This window comes from Salvelinus alpinus, chromosome 14, assembly GCF_045679555.1.
Source record: "Salvelinus alpinus chromosome 14, SLU_Salpinus.1, whole genome shotgun sequence".
In the NCBI taxonomy this organism is placed as follows: Eukaryota; Metazoa; Chordata; class Actinopteri; order Salmoniformes; family Salmonidae; genus Salvelinus; species Salvelinus alpinus.
In genome coordinates, this window is record NC_092099.1 from 1856872 (window position 1) to 1876756 (window position 19885).

At 40.2% G+C, this 19885-nt stretch overlaps 1 protein-coding gene across 1 annotated transcript in view; it reads left to right on the top strand.

Moving 5' to 3' along the window:
* Window positions 1-221: 221 nt before the first annotated feature.
* LOC139538288 (uncharacterized) overlaps window positions 222-19885 on the top strand; it is a 35576-nt gene continuing 15912 nt past the window's right edge. The window contains exons 1-2 of the mRNA XM_071340139.1: window positions 222-3407; window positions 4258-4359. Coding sequence (XP_071196240.1) covers window positions 498-3407; window positions 4258-4359 — 3012 coding nt within the window. The 5' untranslated portion in view covers window positions 222-497. The remainder of the gene's footprint in view (window positions 3408-4257; window positions 4360-19885) is intronic.

Consider the following 19885-nt stretch of genomic DNA (forward strand, 5'->3'; position numbering starts at 1 on the left):
ACATTCTTGGGAAACAACATGGCAGTTAGCTCGCTACAGACAGATCAGGTGTTCAAGACGCTTCTCGTGTGTCAGTTTCAGATGTATGCCTTACTTCAGCTTTTTATAGTGATTTGATATTCCAGGAGTTATTTGTCACGTCTCCTGAAGCCCCAAAATAAAGTGCTAGGTCTCCTGGAGAGGGACCTGTGTGCTAGGCTCAGTGTGGTTGTGACCTCCTGTCATGCCAACATGAACACTGTTGCTGCTGTCTCAGGCGGGCTGTGGACTCAGTGAAGACCCCCAGCATTGCAAGCCACTAGTACCAAAAAGAGCTGTCTGTGACCTGCCAGCCCTCTGGACTCTGTCACCTCCCTTGAGAAAACAACTCTCTCTCTTTATGCTTGGAAGAGTTTAAAACCTCTGAACACTACAAACCTATTGGAGAAGGTCAGCTTCCTGTGTACCTAAATAAGCACTCTGGTCAAAGCAAAGCTTTTGACACATCTGCCAAAAGCATGCCTGCTGAACACTGTGAGGTGTCAGAACTAATTGAAGCCATGGATTCAAGCGAGCCTTCTGAGCAATCTGCTGAACCCTGCGTCATTGTGGACGAAAGAAAAAACTCTTTGGACTATACTGAACCCCAAAAGGTCAATGGACAAATGGATCCCTCTGTGCACAGTGCCGATCATTTCAACATGAATGTAGAACACGCAGAGGAGAGTAAACCTTCTGTGCATTACAATAGGCATTCTGAGGGCTTTGAACAATGGATCAACAAGCCCTGTGAGGACTATCCAGCTCTTCACAAGCACACTAATCAGTGTAAGTCTTCCGAGTTAAGTAAATCATTTGAAGAATGTACTCAACATTGTGAGTGCTTTGAGTTCAGCAAGTCCTCTGAACACTGTGCTAATGACTGTCTAGGCAACACTGTATTTAGGCAACACTGCGAAAATTGCACAGGACACTTTCAGTCATCGGAACAATGCAAGCCTTCTGATCAACACTGTATGTCCTTTGAGCCAAGCGAACCTGCTGAGAGCTCAGAGTTTTTTGAGCAATGTAAGATATATGACTTCATACCTGACATCTCTGAATCCACTAAATCAATCAGATCATTTGAGCACTGCACTGGTATTTGTGAGTATTCAGGAAAATGCAGTCATATTGAACATCCAACAGAATATAATGAGACTACAATGTCATATAATGATGATTTAAAGCCCGCTGAGCCTACAGTTCAACGAATTGAAATCTGTGGGCTTTTTGACTCTGAGTTTTGCACAACATTAGAACCTACACGTTCTTCAGATTTGAACATGCCTTCTCAACGCTATGCTGAACAAGTTGATCCCAATGAAAGTAGACATGTCTCTAAAGTTTGTGAACCTACTGAGCAAACTTTGTTTGCTGAACAATGCAGTAATCAATCTGCTGAATATGATATACCCTCTGGGTACTGTGAACTGCAAAACAATCTCTATGAGCAAAGTGAGACAAGTGTACAGTGTGAACTGACTGAGCGATGTAATTCTTGTGAGAGCTATCCCGGTCAACATCAAAGCATAAATAACAAATACTATGAGCCTAGCAACGCATTATATTCTGAGGATGACAAGTCCTCTGAGTGCTCATCCATTGAAACTAGGTATTTAGAATTTTGCATCGATGACAGTATAAATTCAGACCTATTGACTGATTCAGCTGAATCCTATGAAGCCTTAGAGGAAGAAGGAGCACCAGACAAATCCAGTGATGATAACGCTAAATTCTGTTCAGAGATATGGGAATCTTTTGACAATGGTCCAGATGTGGTAGAATGTGAGGAAAGCAAAGCTGATGAAGAAAAACCTCACTTGGATGCAGTCGTTGTTGAGGAATTCTTTGACTTATTCGATAAAAAGGATACTTATACCTTTTCTCAAAGGCGACCTTATACCTCCTGTTTTGAAGGGGGAGGGGTTCATGAGCAGATTATTGAACAACTTAAACTTCAAGTGCCCATTATGAATGAGGAAGAAACACATATGCCCTGTGCCAAAAAAAGGCTTGAATCACTTGCTTTAGATGAGAAAATCAATGAGAATAAAGCTTTTAGTCAAGAAGAAGTTGATCAATCTTATGATACTTGTGCTGAGGACAGACCATTTAATGTCAACTGTGCTGATGATGAGGCATCAGCCTCTGGATCTTTTGCAGAGGAGGAAAGATGTGAATCTTGTTTTGAAGAAGCCTCAGCTAATGAAGTTGACGTTTATGAAGCTTTTGTAGCAGAAGACAATGCTATTAAGGCTGAGGCCCACAAGCCCTTTGTTGAGGAAGATTGCATTGCTGAAGATAAAGCTGGTGAGGTTCAGGCCAATGGACCCTTAGTTGATGAGGACAACATGTACGAACGCAGTACAGAGGAAGCTTCTCATGGATCCTCTGCTGACGTGTCTTTTGTTGAAGATGATGAAACATATGAGGGCCAAAATGATCAGACTTATGAACCATGCTTTGAAAAAGAGAAATCTTTTGATGAAGAAGACCAGAAAATACGCATTGCAGAAGATGAATTATACAACCCATATGCTAGAGACAAAGCTTATAGATCATATGAACTGTGTGATGAAGATTGCATCGCATATGGCTGTGAACATACACCATTTTCCATGGAAGGGGAAGCTTATGCACTCTGCACTGAGGAGAAAGCCTGTGAACCAAGTGATGAAGAGCACCATGAATATGAAAGCAAAGCCAATCAATCTAATGTTAATCAAGAAGCTAATGGATTCTGTGATGAAGAAGACTCTGATAATACTTTTAATGAAGGAATTGATGACAGCACTCCTGAGACATATTTTAAAGATGGAGTGTGCACTGAGGAGGGAGAGCATGATGCTCCATGTCCTGAGGAGAGTGAATGTCCTAACTCACTTGAGGTTATAACCAAAGACACTGTATTATGCACTGAAGGAAGCAAACCAGCTATGCCTGATGGTATTGAATTCAATGGAGATCAAACTGATTCCTCTACAACCTCTTCGGAAGAGATAGATGAGCAAAACAAGTCATCTAAATTGTGTGAGGATCTGAACACACCATATCTGTCTGAGAGCTGGGAGGAACACAATGTTGTCTCAGAGTACCTCCAACCCCCAGAGTCAGAGGACCTTTCAGAGCAGGTGTCTGAAAAAACAAGCCCCCCTTTCGATGGTGCTGAACATAGTAAAAACTCCATGGTCAGCGAGCCACATGAGCATCACACCGAACAAACAGAGCCCGCTGAAAAAAGTGAGCTGGATGAGAAAACAGAGTTGCATGAATTTTTTAAGATTGTGGCCTCTGAACAACCAAGGGAAGAGTCTGAGGAGGAGCTGAGTGACGACGAGTCTGAGGAGTCCTGTGAATGCGAGTACTGCGTTCCGCCTAGAGACCAGGTATTTCAAGGTCTTTGCACCTGTCTTTAAATCCATTTCGAATAGCATGCACCTAATTTGATTAGAGCTCTGCTTTCAAATTACAAATGATATATGAATGTTTCAGGTGTTGCTTCAAACTGAAATTTGACAGAGAAAATAGTCAAATGTGTTGGTCAATGTATTTGGCCTGTTTTTTTTTCTTTTACCTATTGACCATTCAGTTTTAGCTTTGGCTGTGTTGGCATTGGATAAAATTTGTGGCAACACAACTGAAAAAGAGGAGGATATGGCTAAACATAAGGCTCTTATTGCTTGACACAGCAGGTGGTATTAATGTCAGCCTATAAAAGTTATGATATCCTGACCTGGTTATTTACTCTGCTGGGGCAAACAAATGTGGATTGCACAGTATTATAGGCTGCTTATTTGGTCATCACATTTCCTCTTGCTAGTATAGTCGGTTTCACAGTATTGCCTACTTGATGAGGGAAGGGTTAGCTCATAGTCAGCCCACAGACCCATGATAATCCACAGTCACATTGACATTTACTTCTTCCATCAACAGAACACCAGCTGTTTGGAAATTGCTGTCTTATGCCCCCCTATGGACACATTCCTCTATAACTCATTTCTCTCAACCTCACAAGCAAACCTTTTATCAGTGTGTTTTCTCACTACAATTTCATGAGGTAATGGTATCAGTTTAATCCATGACCCACATGCACACTTTTGAATGGTTTTTGCATCATGTCACAGTGTTGTCTTGATTTGCTTTAGAGCACAAACATTGCAAAATAATCTAATTGCATCTATGAATTTGATGTCATCATTTGGCTCATTGACCTAACATTTACCTATTTGCTTTCAGGTCCCAGCAAAACCTTTGCTCCCTCAAATCAAGTCAAAAGACGCAGGGAAGATCTGTGTGGTGATTGATTTGGATGAAACATTAGTGCACAGTTCATTCAAGGTAAGCTGATGTGTGTGACCGGCTCTTTAAGGACAAATGCTAACGTACTAGAGTTGATTGTTTTTAACTCTCTCTTTTGTACTAATTAGTAAAGCAAAATGCAAATAATAATTTATTTGATCTAACAGCATTGTTTTTATTCTTCAAAAAGACTTCAAAAGAAAACGTACTTTTAGGAGATCCTATACTCAAGGGATCAGAAAACAAAATTCTTGCCAAATTCAAGCAAGTTCTTCAGGGTCAGATCACTACTCTTGTAATGGCCATGGTTAAATAATACATTTCACTTTCAAGGGACCGTTTACGCCTAGTATTGAAATTATAGTCCATATCAAATAATGTGTGATATGTCCCTTCGTGTTCACAACTTGCCTATACAAGTTCCATGATTGTATCTGCTGTGATCAGATTTATTTGGAATGTTAATTGTTGTTAATGAATGTTTAACAAGTTGTTAAAGGCATAGTTCGGGATTTTGGCAATGAAGCTCTTTATCTTAACTTCCCACTGGGTACACACTGGTTGAATCAACGTTGTTTCCACTTCATTTGAATGAAATTACGTTGAACCAACGTGAAATAGACATCGAATTGACGTCTGTGCCCAGTGGGTTGTGGATACTATTTTTATGTCTCTGCGTGCAGTTTGAAGAAAGTTGATAACTAGCATTAGCACAACTGCTAACTAGCAATAACTGTTCCTACAGACTTCCAGTCATTGCGCTAACGCTAGTTAGCATTGGCTCGCAAAACTACCTCTAACTTCCTTTGTACCGAACACAGAGACATAAAAATGGTATCCACGAGTTCATCTGACTCTGGGGAAGAAGATAAAGGGCTTCATTGCCACAATCCTGAACTCTCTCTTTTACGGTTGAGTGCACCATTAAAAATGTCAGGACTCCTTGTTGTGTGGCTTCTAGCAAGTATTCTTATCTATGCTACTCGGTATATCCAGAATATACCGAGTAGCTGCGTAATGGGCATTATGTACTCTTGCCCACCACAGGTGGTCTTGGCAATCTAATCACAGTCTGTCCCAAAGGATGTCACCGGATAGGGCCACAGGTCTAAACTATCATGAAAGTGGCAGCATTTGATTGAAGGCGAGTCACAAGTTGTAGTGGTGCTGTTTTGAGTCACTTGTAGTTTTGGTTAGGGTGTATATAATTGGATTGATGTTCAGTTCTGTAATGTCTGCTTGTCCAAATAAGTTATGGAGGGGAACTTATAGTAAATTAAAGATTTTGATTATTTGAAATACATATTTTATTTCCTATTCTCTGAGAGACATATGCCCTATTCTAACTTAAGTTGGCTTGTTTTCTTTCATAATATGGCTGTTTTGATTTTAGAATAATGCTGTACATTTAGGTGATGTAAACCTACATTTTGATGCATGAAAACAATAAGTATTCAACTCGGTTCAAAGTAAGCTAGAACGGTCTGGTACGGAGTACCAGCAAAATAAATAGTGGGGTATGACATACTAGTAAAACATGAACCTATCACAATAATTAATAGATTCCTAGAAAGCGGTAGGATATTGAACTACTTATCTTTGCCGCATTTGAGTCACATGGAAAATTAGCGAATAGACGCTCCAAAATGCGGTGTGGTTCTATGATAACACTAAAATGTTGCCATTGCAGAGATGAGTGGCCGAGATCGAGACGCTGTGGACAGCAGTGTACGCATCATTCGGGTTACAAGACATGTGTAGTCCTAATGAATGTGTAGTCCAAATGTCATTCATAACACGTTTTGGTGTTTTGTAAGTTATGTCTCTTCAAATTTCACTTTACTTGTTCATGTGACGTTAAAACTTGAAACATTTATCAAATGGCACTGTATGGATGCCGGAATTGAAGTAGCCTAATGGTGGGAATAGTAACTGAAGTCTGGACTCTGACTGTAGGCCTCACATGTAGCCTATTATAATATTAACTCCTGCAGAATTAAGTGTAGTAGTAAAATGATAGAACAAATGTAAATTTTGTCTCAGGAACAGGAGTGGAGAAGTATGAGAGAATGCGAATGCGTGCTTAGTGACCTGTTGTGTAGCCTCAACGTGCAATTTCTTTGTGACATAAAAGCTGACAGTATTTCATTTTCAACCACATTAAATATGCATCCAAGAATAACTGAAATATTTTTAGAAACGTGTTGGATTGTTTTCACAGCTTTTAATTTCCATAAAACCAGTCAAACTGCTGTCATTTGGAAATATCCCCTGGTCCCTAAATGTACTCGCTCAATGAGAGAAGCAGAAATGAAAGAAAAAACTTTACCGGTATCAACTAGATTGCTGATGATGTAATTCCTGTCCTAGAACTGAAATTCTTGTTTATGTTCCACCTCAAAGACTGACTCGTGGGAATGTGGTGGTGATTTCCACGTGTTTCAGAGAAAGAACAACAATTAGGCCACTGACTGACAGCTGTCAGTGTAACTAGCTAGCATGCTAACCTTAGCCAGCTACTGAAGGTTATGTGAGGACATTTCAGTTAAGATAATTAGGTGTTAGGTGAAAATAATGATTTACGAAAAAGACTATCAGCCTACCTGTCAAGAGATGAGTCTCAGCTAAACTGTGCTTATACGAGCTGTTGACATGTTGAGGGTTGATGTTTGTCTGACTCTTGTCGTTTGATAATTCCAGTGAAACCATGTTGGATTCCAGACGTCATTAATATTGGACATGCACACGAACCTGATCAAATAGCTATATTCTTTGTTCTCTCTATTCATTTCAGAAAGTATTCATACCTCTTGACTTATTCCACATCTTTGTGGTGATTGGGTGTATTGATACACCACCCAAAGTGGAATTATTAACTTTACCATGCTAAAAGGTGTATTCATTGTGTGCTTTTAGAATTGTTTTCCCATCTACTGTCACGATCGTCAAAATAACATTCGGACCAAAGCGCAGCATGATATGGGTTCCACATCTTTTTATTCGTGAAACGCACAAAACAATTTTAAAAAGCAAACGATACGTGAAACTATGGAGTGCTCACAGGCAACTACACATAAACAAGATCCCGTCGCCGGAAGCCTGGTGCGTGGAGCCGGCACAGGGGGCACCGGACTGGTGACACGCACTTCAGGGCGAGTGCGAGGAGCAGGCACAGGACGTACCGGACTGGGAAGGCGCACTGGAGGTCTAGTGCATGGAGCCGGCACAGGTGGCACCGGACTGGTGACACGCACTTCGGGGCGAGTGCGAGGAGCAGGCACAGGACGTACCGGACTGGGAACACGCACTTCAGGGCAAGTGCGAGGAGGAGACACAGGACGTACCGGACTGGGATGGCACACAGGAGGCCTAGTGCGTGGAACGGGCACAGGACATACTTTTCCTCCTCAGGACGAGTACGGAAAGCTGACTCAGGTGGCATCAAACTGATGACACGCTCCTTAGGAAGAATGTCGTGCATCATACACAAACAAAACAACTCTCTCATTTCTCTCTCCTCCAATTTCTCCATCAACTCACTGACGGTCTCTGACTCTCTCCGTTCACTCTCCTCCAATTTCTCCATCTTCTCCCAGATTGGCTCTGGTTCACCCCTCGGCTCCGCCGACCCCCCCGTGTGCCCCCCCATTTTTTTTAAATGGGGCTGTTCTTTGGGCTTTCGTTGTGGCCGCGAACCCCGGCGTCGTCGCTGTCTTCCCTTCTATCCTTGCGTCTGCTTCCAAGGACAGCTTTCGTGTCCTCCCATTATTTCCTCCCAAGTCCAGGATATCTTCTCCTCCTTTATTTCCTCCTAACCCCAGGATACCCTCTCCTCCTGGGCACGCTGCTTGGTCCTCCTGTGGTGGGATCTTCTGTCACGATCGTCGAAATAACATTCGGACCAAGGCGCAGCATGATATGGGTTCCACATCTTTTTATTCGTGAAACGCACAAAACATTTTTAAAAAAGCAAACGATACGTGAAGTTATGGGGTGCTCACAAGCAACTACACATAAACAAGATCCCACAAAACACAGTGGGGAAATGGCAGCCTAAATATGATCCCCAATCAGAGACAACGATAAACAGCATTCTCTGATTGGGAACCATACCAGGCCAACATAGAAATAAAACAATCTAGATTACCCGCCCTAGTCACACCCCGACCTAACCAAAATAGAGAATAAAAAAAGTCTCTCTATGGTCAGGGCGTGACATCAACCAATTGGTGCCCTTCTTTGCGAGGCATTGGTAATCCTTTCTGGTCTTTGTTGTTGAATCTGTGTTTGAAATTTACTGCTCGACTGAGGTACCTTACAGATAATTATATGTGTGGGTTACAGAGATGAGGTAGTTATTCAAAAATCATGTTAAACATTATAATTGCCCACAGAGTCCATGCAGCTTATTATGTGACTTGTTAAGCACATTTTTAATCTTTAACATTTTTAGGCTTGTATACAAGGGGTTGTATACTTATTGACTCAATACATTACAGATTTTAATTAATTTGTAAAAATGTCTTAAAACATAATTCCACTTTGACATTATTGTGGGGACACTTTGACATTATTATTGGGGTATTGATCTTTGGGTGACGTGGGGAGCGAGGTTCTAAAATGCATAATTTATAAAATGGTCATCTTTGTTTTATGCAGACTAGCTACAAAATTATTGACATTTGACAAATTAAAAAAGGGGAGGTGCAAAAACAGTTTGCACCCCCTATTTTAATTTGCTACATGGCAAGGCGGCCAAGTATAAGGTCGTCACTAGTTAACACAGCCACAAAGTCATAAACCCATTTTATTTCTACATTTTTCTATTCCTGAAATTATCAACCTAACCTTAACCTCACTGCTAACCTTAACATTAGACGATAAAGCCAATTTTTGTTTTCATGAATTTGTATGATATAGCCAATTTGAACTTTGGTTTCAGCTAGATAAAACAGCTACAAAGTGTAGGCTACAGAGAAAAGCTGTTTGCCTCTCAGATGACTTGTGAATAGAAAGAACTTTGCAGCAAGTGGTTCTGAAGAATAAACATTGCCATTTTGGTGGGTGGTAACAATGAAATTAAAACCCAACCTGAAACAAAATGTACAGTAGGCTGAAAATGTCAACTCATAGGAAATGACACGTAAGAGTCACGGAAACATCTGAAGTCACACATTTGGATTTGGATTTGGCAATATATCATACTTTGACTAAAATAATGCCTTATTGACTTACATTGTTGTGCAACATCATGGGTAAGCTCTGGCCAGAGGCGGTCCTGACCTAAGCAAAATTCCATGTAAACCATTTTCCATTGCCACACAGTCACACCTGACACTCCAGTGCTCCCACTACAATCCTCCCTCCAGTTTGCTCCATCTGTCGGTCTAAGAATAAGTAGACCTATACAGAACAGAATGAGGTGTAAAAACAAACAATATTTATTGAATAGAATATTTTCGATAGAATCTTTTAAGATAAGTGAATATTAACATAAATAAGAAATTGTAGAAAATAATAAAATATAACACTGAGCTTTGGCTCTGCTGCCTGGTAATTAGTCCAGTCCTCACAATATTATACATTTTAGCTTTGTCTATACAATGTAAACATAAGCATATAAGCTATGGCTGCAGCTATATGTCTTAAAATAGTCAAATACAACCTATACAGCTGTGTGATTAGCTTTGGCTATACAATGTAAACATAAGCATATAAGCTATGGCTGCAGCTATATGTCTTAAAATAGTCAAATACAACCTATACAGCTGTGTGATTAGCTTTGGCTATACAATGTAAACATAAGCATATAAGCTATGGCTGCAGCTATATGTCTTAAAATAGTCAAATACAACCTATACAGCTGTGTGATTAGCTTTGGCTATACAATGTAAACATAAGCATATAAGCTATGGCTGCAGCTATATGTCTTAAAATAGTCAAATAAAACCTATACAGCTGTGTGATTAGCTTTGGCTATACAATGTAAACATAAGCATATAAGCTATGGCTGCAGCTATATGTCTTAAAATAGTCAAATAAAACCTATACAGCTGTGTGATTAACTTTGGTTCCCTCTACAGCCTGGGCATTTTCAGCATCAGCATGGCCACCAGTCTATCTGGACGGTCTGGAAGAAATTGAGAAAGTATGTCACAGTTAAGCAGTCATTTACACAAATTCGCTTCTGCCATACAATGTTAAATGTTACTAAGTGTGTAAACATTTTAATGTTTGAATTAAAATCTTACCATCAAAATATTCCTCTTCTACACTTTCTTGATGGCATAATCATCAATGATATCATCATAGGACGTGTTTCCCCATGTCATGATTTATGCTCATGTAAAGAGCCCATCCAACTACCCCCAACCCCATACTGTATTTATTTATTTATCTTGCTCCTTTGCACCCCAGTATCTCTACTTGCACATTCATCTTCTGCACATTCTACCATTCCAGTGTTTAATTGCTATATTGTAATTACTTAGCCACCATGGCCGATTTATTGCCTTACCTACCTTATCCTACCTCATTTGCACATGCTGTATATAGACGTTTTCTACTGTATTATTGATTGTATGTTGTTGTATGTGTCGAACTGCTTTGCTTTATCTTGGCCAGGTCGCAGTTGCAAATGAGAACTTATTCTCAACTAGCCTACCGGGTTAAATAAAGGTGAAATAAAAATAAATAAAAATGAAATGATGGCCAGACCACTCACATGTTCCTGGGCTGAGATCCCGCTAACGGGATCGATATGACAACAGCCAGTGAAACTGCAGGGCGCCAAGTTCAAAACAACAGAAATCCCATAATTTAAATTTCTCAAACATAGGAAGTATTTTACACCATTTTAAAGATACACTTCTTGTTAATCCCACCACAGTGTCCGATTTCAAAAAGGCTTTACAGCGAAAGCAAACCAAATGATTATGTTAGGTCAGAGCCAAGTCACAGAAAAACACAGGCATTTTTCCAGCCAAAGAGAGGAGTCACAAAAAGCAGAAATATAGATCAAATGTATCACTAACCTTTGATGATCTTCATCAGATGACACTCATAGGACTTCATGTTACACAATACATGTATGTTTTGTTCGATAAAGTTCATATTTATATAAAAAAATCTCAGTTTACATTGGCGCGTTATGTTCAGTAGTTCCAAAACATCCGGTGATTTTGCAGAGAGCCACATCAATTTACAGAAATACTCATAATAAACATTGATAAAAGATACAACTATTATGCACGGAATTATATTATTCTCCTTAATGCAACCGCTGTCAGATTTCAAAAAAACTTTACGGAAAAAGCACACCATGCAATAATCTGAGTACGGCGCTCAGAGACCAAAACAACCCAAACAGATATCTGCCATGTTGGAGTCAACAGAAGTCAGAAATAGCATTATAAATATTCACTTACCTTTGATGATCTTCATCAGAATGCACTCCCAGGAATCCCAGTTCCACAATAAATGTTTGTTTTGTTCGATAATGTCCATCATTTATGTCCAAATACCTCCTTTTGTTAGCGCGTTCAGTTCACAAATCAAAATTCGCGTTCACTAGGAGCAGACTAAAAGTCAAAAAGTTCCGTTACAGTCCGTAGAAACATGTCAAACGAAGTATAGAATCAATCTTTAGGATGTTTTTAACATAAATCTTCAATAATGTTCCAACCGGAGAATTCCTTTGTCTGTAGAAATGCAATGGAACAGAGCTCACTCTCACGTGAATGAGCGTGGCCAGCTCATGGCACTCTGCCAGAGCCCTGACTCATTCCCCTCTCATTCGCCCCCACTTCACAGTAGAAGCATCAAACAAGGTTCTAAAGACTGTTGACATCTAGTGGAAGCCTTAGGAAGTGCAACATGACCAATATCCCACTGTGTATTCGATAGGCCAAGAGTTGAAAACCTACAAACCTCAGATTTCCCACTTCCTGGTTGGATTTCTTCTCAGGTTTTGCCTGCCATATGAGTTATGTTATACTCACAGACATCATTCAAACAGTTTTAGAAACTTCAGAGTGTTTTCTATCCAAATATACTGATAATATGCATATCTTAGCTTCTGGGACTGAGTAGCAGGCAGTTTACTCTGGGAACCTCTGGGCACCTTATTCATCCAAGCTACTCAATACTGCCCCCAGCCATAAGAAGTTATCCTACCTCATTTGCACATGCTGTATATAGACGTTTTCAACTGTATTATTGATTGTATGTTTGTTTATTCCATGTGTAACTCTGTGTTACATTTACATTTACATTTAAGTCATTTAGCAGACGCTCTTATCCAGAGCGACTTACAAATTGGTGTTGTTGTATGTGTCGAACTGCTTTGCTTTATCTTGGCCAGGTCGCAGGTGCAAATGATAACTTTTTCTCAACTAGCCTACCTGGTTAAATAAAGGTGAAATAAAAAAAATACACATTTAAATGATGGCCAGATCACTCACACGTTCCTGTGACATGGAAGACTTCAGGTAGCTTTTGATGAGCTTCAATTTTGAAAAGCTCCTCTCTGCCGATGCTACTGTTACTGGTAGAGTGACTGCAATTCTTAGGGCTATCCAAAAGGGTAGGATAGAGTTCCTCCAGGTTTTTCTCACAGAGAAAGGATAGCAGCTCAAAGGCAGTCATCTTATCTGATGGCAGATCAGGTCAATTCTGAATCTCGTGTGCCAGATCCATTCCACTGATGTCACAGTCATCTCTGAAGGTTAGGGTGTTTTCAACTCCCATGCAGTGAGCCTTTAAATATTCACTGGACATCTGAGAGGCAGTGCTGAAGTTCAGCAGCACTCCATATTTGGTTTTCACCTTGTTGAGTGTTTCAAATCTCTCATCCATGGATGTCACAGCAGAGTCGACCACAATGTTGAAGAAGTTGACTTCAAGGTTTTTGGCAAGCAAGCAAGCAAGACACAGGCAGACCAAGAGATGCACTGCCCAGCTAGGTTAGCAAGACAGACACACTAGAGCTAGCACATCAACTTAACATTACAGTTATTTGCTGACAACAAACTTGGCGAGGAGAGAACACAAGTTTACCTGATTGCTGTTCCCACAATTCACTCTCCTGGTTTAAAAAAATATATATATATTTTCGTATATATTTATTTAAAATGTCTCTGAATTAGTATTTTGATATATCAATATGACGTTTCAATATGAGGTATATATGACCTCATTGATTTACTGTGCTCTACAGTAAGCAAAGGCAGTGCACTTTACCCAGGCAGCCTTGTGGGATAACCATTTTATTTACGAGGGACTTCAGTTTGGCATCAACCCTGTGCTCACTGACCTGAATGTCGGATGGCTACGGTCATGCTAGTGGTGTGGAGTAAGAAAGGGAACATTAAAAACGGGACATTATGAATCACTGGCATCTCTTAAATAGGCTTGAAATTATTTTGCTATTTATGCATGTGAACCAATGAGCATGAGGTAGCTAGTGATGTGAACAAGTCTGGTGTCCCGGTAGAACTTTCATAGAGCAAAAGCAAGTGTCTCTCAAAATTAGCTTGCATCAAATTCTGACTTGGTGTCAGATGTGGCATGGAGTCAATACACATTTTAAATTAGCTACTCTTGTTGTCAAAGAAAACATTGAAAGCATTCCAACATGTGCATTTAAAAAAAACATGCAGATAACTGCTAAGTATGTACAGTGGGGAGAACAAGTATTTGATACACTGCCGATTTTGCAGGTTTTCCTACTTACAAAGCATGTAGAGGTCTGTAATTTTTATCATAGGTACACTTCAACTGTGAGAGACGTAATCTAAAACAAAAATCCAGAAAATCACATTGTATGATTTTTAAGTAATTAATTTGCATTTTATTGCATGACATAAGTATTTGATACATCAGAAAAGCAGAACTTAATATTTGGTAGAGAAACCTTTGTTTGCAATTACAGAGATCATACGTTTCCTGGAGTTCTTGACCAGGTTTGCACACACTGCAGCAGGGATTTTGGCCCACTCCTCCATACAGACCTTCTCCAGATCCTTCAGGTTTACGGGGCTGTCGCTGGGCAATACGGACTTTCAGCTCCCTCCAAAGATTTTCTATTGGGTTCAGGTCTGGAGACTGGCTAGGCCACTCCAGGACCTTGAGATGCTTCTTACGGAGCCACTCCTTAGTTGCCCTGGCTGTGTGTTTTGGGTCGTTGTCATGCTGGAAGACCCAGCCAAGACCCATCTTCAATGCTCTTACTGAGGGAAGGAGGTTGTTGGCCAAGATCTCGCGATACATGGCCCCATCCATCCTCTCCTCAATACAGTGCAGTCGTCCTGTCCCCTTTGCAGAAAAGCATCCCCAAAGAATGATGTTTCCACCTCCATGCTTCACGGTTGGGATGGTGTTCTTGGGGTTGTACTCATCCTTCTTCTTCCTCCAAACACGGTGAGTGGAGTTTAGACCAAAAAGCTCTATTTTTGTCTCATCAGACCACATGACCTTCTCCCATTCCTCCTCTGGATCATCCAGATGGTCATTGGCAAACTTCAGACGGGCCTGGACATGCGCTGGCTTGAGCAGGGGGACCTTGCGTGCGCTGCAGGATTTTAATCCATGACGGCGTAGTGTGTTACTAATGGTTTTCTTTGAGACTGTGGTCCCAGCTCTCTTCAGGTCATTGACCAGGTCCTGCCGTGTAGTTCTGGGCTGATCCCTCACCTTCCTCATGATCATTGATGCCCCACGAGGTGAGATCTTGCATGGAGCCCCAGACCGAGGGTGATTGACCGTCATCTTGAACTTCTTCCATTTTCTAATAATTGCACCAACAGTTGTTGCCTTCTCACCAAGCTGCTTGCCTATTGTCCTGTAGCCCATCCCAGCCTTGTGCAGGTCTACAATTCTATCCCTGATGTCCTTACACAGCTCTCTGGTCATGGCCATTGTGGAGAGGTTGGAGTCTGTTTGATTGAGTGTGTGGACAGGTGTCTTTTATACTGGTAACGAGTTCAAACAGGTGCAGTTAATACAGGTAATGAGTGGAGAACAGGAGGGCTTCTTAAAGAAAAACTAACAGGTCTGTGAGAGCCGGAATTCTTACTGGTTGGTAGGTGATCAAATACTTACGTCATGCAATAAAATGCAAATGAATTACTTAAAAATCATACAATGTAATTTTCTGGATTTTTGTTTTAGATTCCGTCTCTCACAGTTGAAGTGTACCTATGATAAAAATGACAGACCTCTACATGCTTTGTAAGTAGGAAAACCTGCAAAATCGGCAGTGTATCAAATACTTGTTCTCCCCACTGTATGTAGTGAAAAAGGGGCATATCCAGCCATATAGTTTGCTATCAGGTATCAAGGTAAGACCCAGATGCAGACACATCAAATTGACAATGGTTTAATATTTCAACAGCGGCGTGCAATAGACAGGTCAAGGCAGGCAGGGGTCAGTAAACCAGAGGTGGGGCAAAGGTAAAGGTCGACAGGCAGCTACAGGGGCAGGCAGAGTGGTCAGGCAGGCGGGCTCAGAGTCAGGACAGGCAAGGGTCAAAATCAGGAGGGCGAGAAAAAGAGAGACTGAGAAAAGCAGGCGCTGATAACAAATACGCTGGGGTACTTGACAAACAAGCGAACTGGCAACAGACAAACAGAGAACACAGGTATAAATGCACAGGGGATAATGGGGAAGATGGGAGACACCTGGAGGGGGGTGGAGGCAATCACAAGGACAGGTGAAACAGATCAGGGTGTGACAGTTTGCCAGACTCTACACTTTATTACTTCATAGATTCTGAATTTAGGTGTCCTACATAGCACATACTCGTGAATTACCTAACATTTGAGAGATGTATTTTAGGGACAAGACGCATCTAAATAAATCCAACATTTATGGGTGTTGTGAGATACAATATATTTCAGTAACTCAAATTTAAACATGATAGTGCACCTTTATTTTTACTTGACAGTTTTAGACGCTTGTAAAGTACATATTTAAAGACTTAATTCAAACATCTCTTTCTTACTTAAAAGCTGCAATATGTAACTTTTTGGGCGGCCTGACGAAATTCACATAGAAATGGAAGTTATAGATCTGTCATTGAAAGAAAGTCTAAGAAGCGGTAGATATGTTATATTAGCTCTATTTTATGCTTCCTGTTCTGCTTGCTTTTTGCGTATGTTTACATTCAGTTTTGTACACCAGCTTCAAACAGCTGAAAATACTATATTTGGGGTTATTTAACACTAGAACCGCCTTGCCTATCAGCCTTTAAGTACCCGCTAGAGAACATTGCCAGGCGTTCACTTTAGCATATGCATCAGATGCATATCAACCCGCAAGATGCAGCACTTAATAAATAGTGCATAAACTCATGATTACACTATTGTTCTTGTAAATTCCATCAACCTCATCATTCAGTTAGGCCTCATTTAAATTTGATTGTGATGTAACTTGCACAATTATTGCCAATTCCATCCATTTGTTATTCATTCAGTGGGCTGCCTTTGTTTGCTTCGCTGGATAGAGTCAAGGATATGTTTCGTCATTCTAAAGGCCTACTGCAACATGTAGCATGTTCTGGTTTCCTTGACAATAAATGTGATTAGTAATAGAGTTATTGTAAATAAAACAGTCCCATAACAGCTTATTTTTACAAAGAAAAAATGTTAATGAGAATATCAACCCCCAAGAGGCGCAATCAAGTTATTTGCTGCTGATAAAAAGGCATAACACAAACTCATCATTACACTATCGTCTTTCTAAATTAAATCCAACTCTTCACCCTCCTTATCATTCTGTTAAGCCTAATTTAAATCGAATTTTGAAGTAAGGTGCACAATTATCACCCATTCATACATTTGTCATTCATTCAGTGAGAAGAGAGAGACGTATTAGCGCCTGGCTGAGTGCCAATGTCCTACAATACATTGTCTTGGCGGGTTAAGTTAAGAATAGGTTTGAAAAAGGCTCTAAATACTTCTGATTTCAAAATTCTGAGATATGAGCAGTGTAAAATACAAACATTCAGGAAAAGTCACAGCTTATTTTGGTCCGAATTTTGTAAAATTTACAAAATCAAACGTCAGTGGCGGCCTATGCCGGTTCTAGTGTTATTTCACAGTGGTTTAGATGGTACAATGATTCTCTACACTCTGAGTACTGGTTTTACAGTGCCTTGCGAAGGTATTCATCCGCCTTGGAGTTTTTCCTATTTTGTTGCATTACAACCTCTAATTTAAATGGATTTTTATTTGGATTTCATGTAATGGACATACACAAAATAGTCCAATTGGTGAAATTGGTGAAGTGAAATTAAAAAAATAACTTGTTTCAAAAAATAAAAACGGAAAAGTTGTGCGTGCATATGTATTCACCACCCTTGCTATGAAGCCCCTAAATTAGATCTGGTGCAACCAATTACCTTCAGAAGTCACATAATTTGTTAAATAAAGTCCACCTGTGTGCGTTCTAAGTATCACATGATCTATTAAATGATCTCAGTATATATACACCAGTTCTGAAAGGACACAGAGTCTGCAACACCACTAAGCAAGGGGCATCCACCAAGCAAGCGGCACCAAGGAGATCTCCACACAGGTCAGGGACAAAGTTGTGGAGAAGTACAGATCAGGGTTGGGTTATAAAAAAAGATCTGAAACCTTGAATATCCCACGGAGCACCATTAAATCCATTATGAAACAACAAACCTGCCAAGAGAGGTCCGCCCACCAAAACTCACGGACCAGGCAAGGAGGGAATTATTCAGAGAAGCAACAAAGAGACCAAAGATAACCCTGAAGGAGCTGCAAAGCTCCACGGCGGAGATTGGAGTATCTGTCCATAGGACCACTTTAAGGCGTACACTCCACAGAGCTGGGCTTTACGGAAGAGTGTCCAGAAAAAAGCCATTGCTTAGATAAAAAAATAAGCAAGCAAGTTTGGTGTTTGCCAAAAGGCATGTGGGAAACTGCAAAAACATATGGAAGAAGGTACTCTGGTCAGATGAGCCAAAAATTGCGATTTTTGGCCATCAACGAAAATGCTATGTCTGGCGCAAACCCAACACCTCCCATCACCCCGAGAACACTATCTCCACAGTGAAGCATGGTGGTGGCAGCATCATGCTGTGGGGGTGTTTTTCTTTGGCAGGGTCTGGGAAACTGGTCAGAATTGAAGGAATGATGGATGGTGCTAAATACAGGGAAATTCTTGAGAGAAACCTGTTTCAGTGTTCGAGATTTGAGTCTGGGACGGAGGTTCACCTTCCAGCAGGACAATGACCCTAAGCATACTGCTAAAGCAACACTTGAGTGGTTTAAGGGGAAACATTTAAATGTCTTGGAATGGCCTAGTCAAAGCCCAGACCTCAATCCAATTGAGAATCTGTTTTATAAATAAAAACATTAACAAATATATGACATTTTCCGCTAACTAAATAATCTGGTTGTTATATCCATATAACAACCAACTAAATAATCTGGTTGTTATATCCATAACTAAGCCAATCAGATGTTTTATTATTAATTATTTATTATTTGGTCTTATTTTACTGTTAAATTAACCTTGCGTTGTTTTACACAGAAGCCATTTTTGTAAATTTGACATTTATCTCAGGTGGGCCTAAACGGTATAGTAGCAGAAAAAGCACTACCTCAATACAGAATGTAAAATTACAATAAAGCAATATTGTAGAAAAATGATCTCAATACTAACTTTGCATAATATTGTGATATATAGTGTATATTGATACACCAAATCATTGGTTTCCAAATATTTTATGAGTAGACTTTGCTATTCTGTTTTTTTCACCATGAATCACTGTTGTTCCAATTAAGCCCGGTTTGCATTGAAACACATGGGGATATGCTGATATCCGTGTGATGATATCTGTAATATTCAATGAACATGAGCATATGTATGTTTTTTGTTCAGATTTAAGTTAATTAAAACACACATCTACAGTTAACGGCTGCCATTTTACGGGGTTCCAACCAATTGTACTGTTTTATAGTTTTTTTTACGCTGTTTGTGATTTATTTTGTAAATAAATGTTTCTGCCATTATCTCTCATGACTGAAAATAGCTTCTAAATATCAGAACAGCGATTACTCACCTCGAACTGGACAAAGATTTTTAATTTAATAACGAGTCGGACACAAAGGATTTACTACAGATACCGAGATACGATAGATACGAGGCCCAAATCCCCATAATTTGCATGAAGAATAGACACCGATACAGGGAACGCAGGTCCGGGTGCATTGTGAGTATTCGTCGGCGAGTGGGTAACACGGCTCTACCATTCGTATTATTGGCCAACGTGCAATCATTGGAGAATAAACTGGATGACCTCTGTTCAAGACTCTCCTACCAACGGGACATTAAAACCTGTAAAAGCACTAAAAGCTGTTTCACTGAGTCGTGGCTGAACGATGACATGGATAATATACAGTTGGCTGGGTTTTCCGTGCATCGGCAAGACAGAACAGCTGCCTCTGGTAAGACAAGGTGTGACGTCTGTGTACATTTGTCAATAACAGTGCACGAAATCTAATATTAAGGAAGGCCATAAGCAAAAAAGAAAAT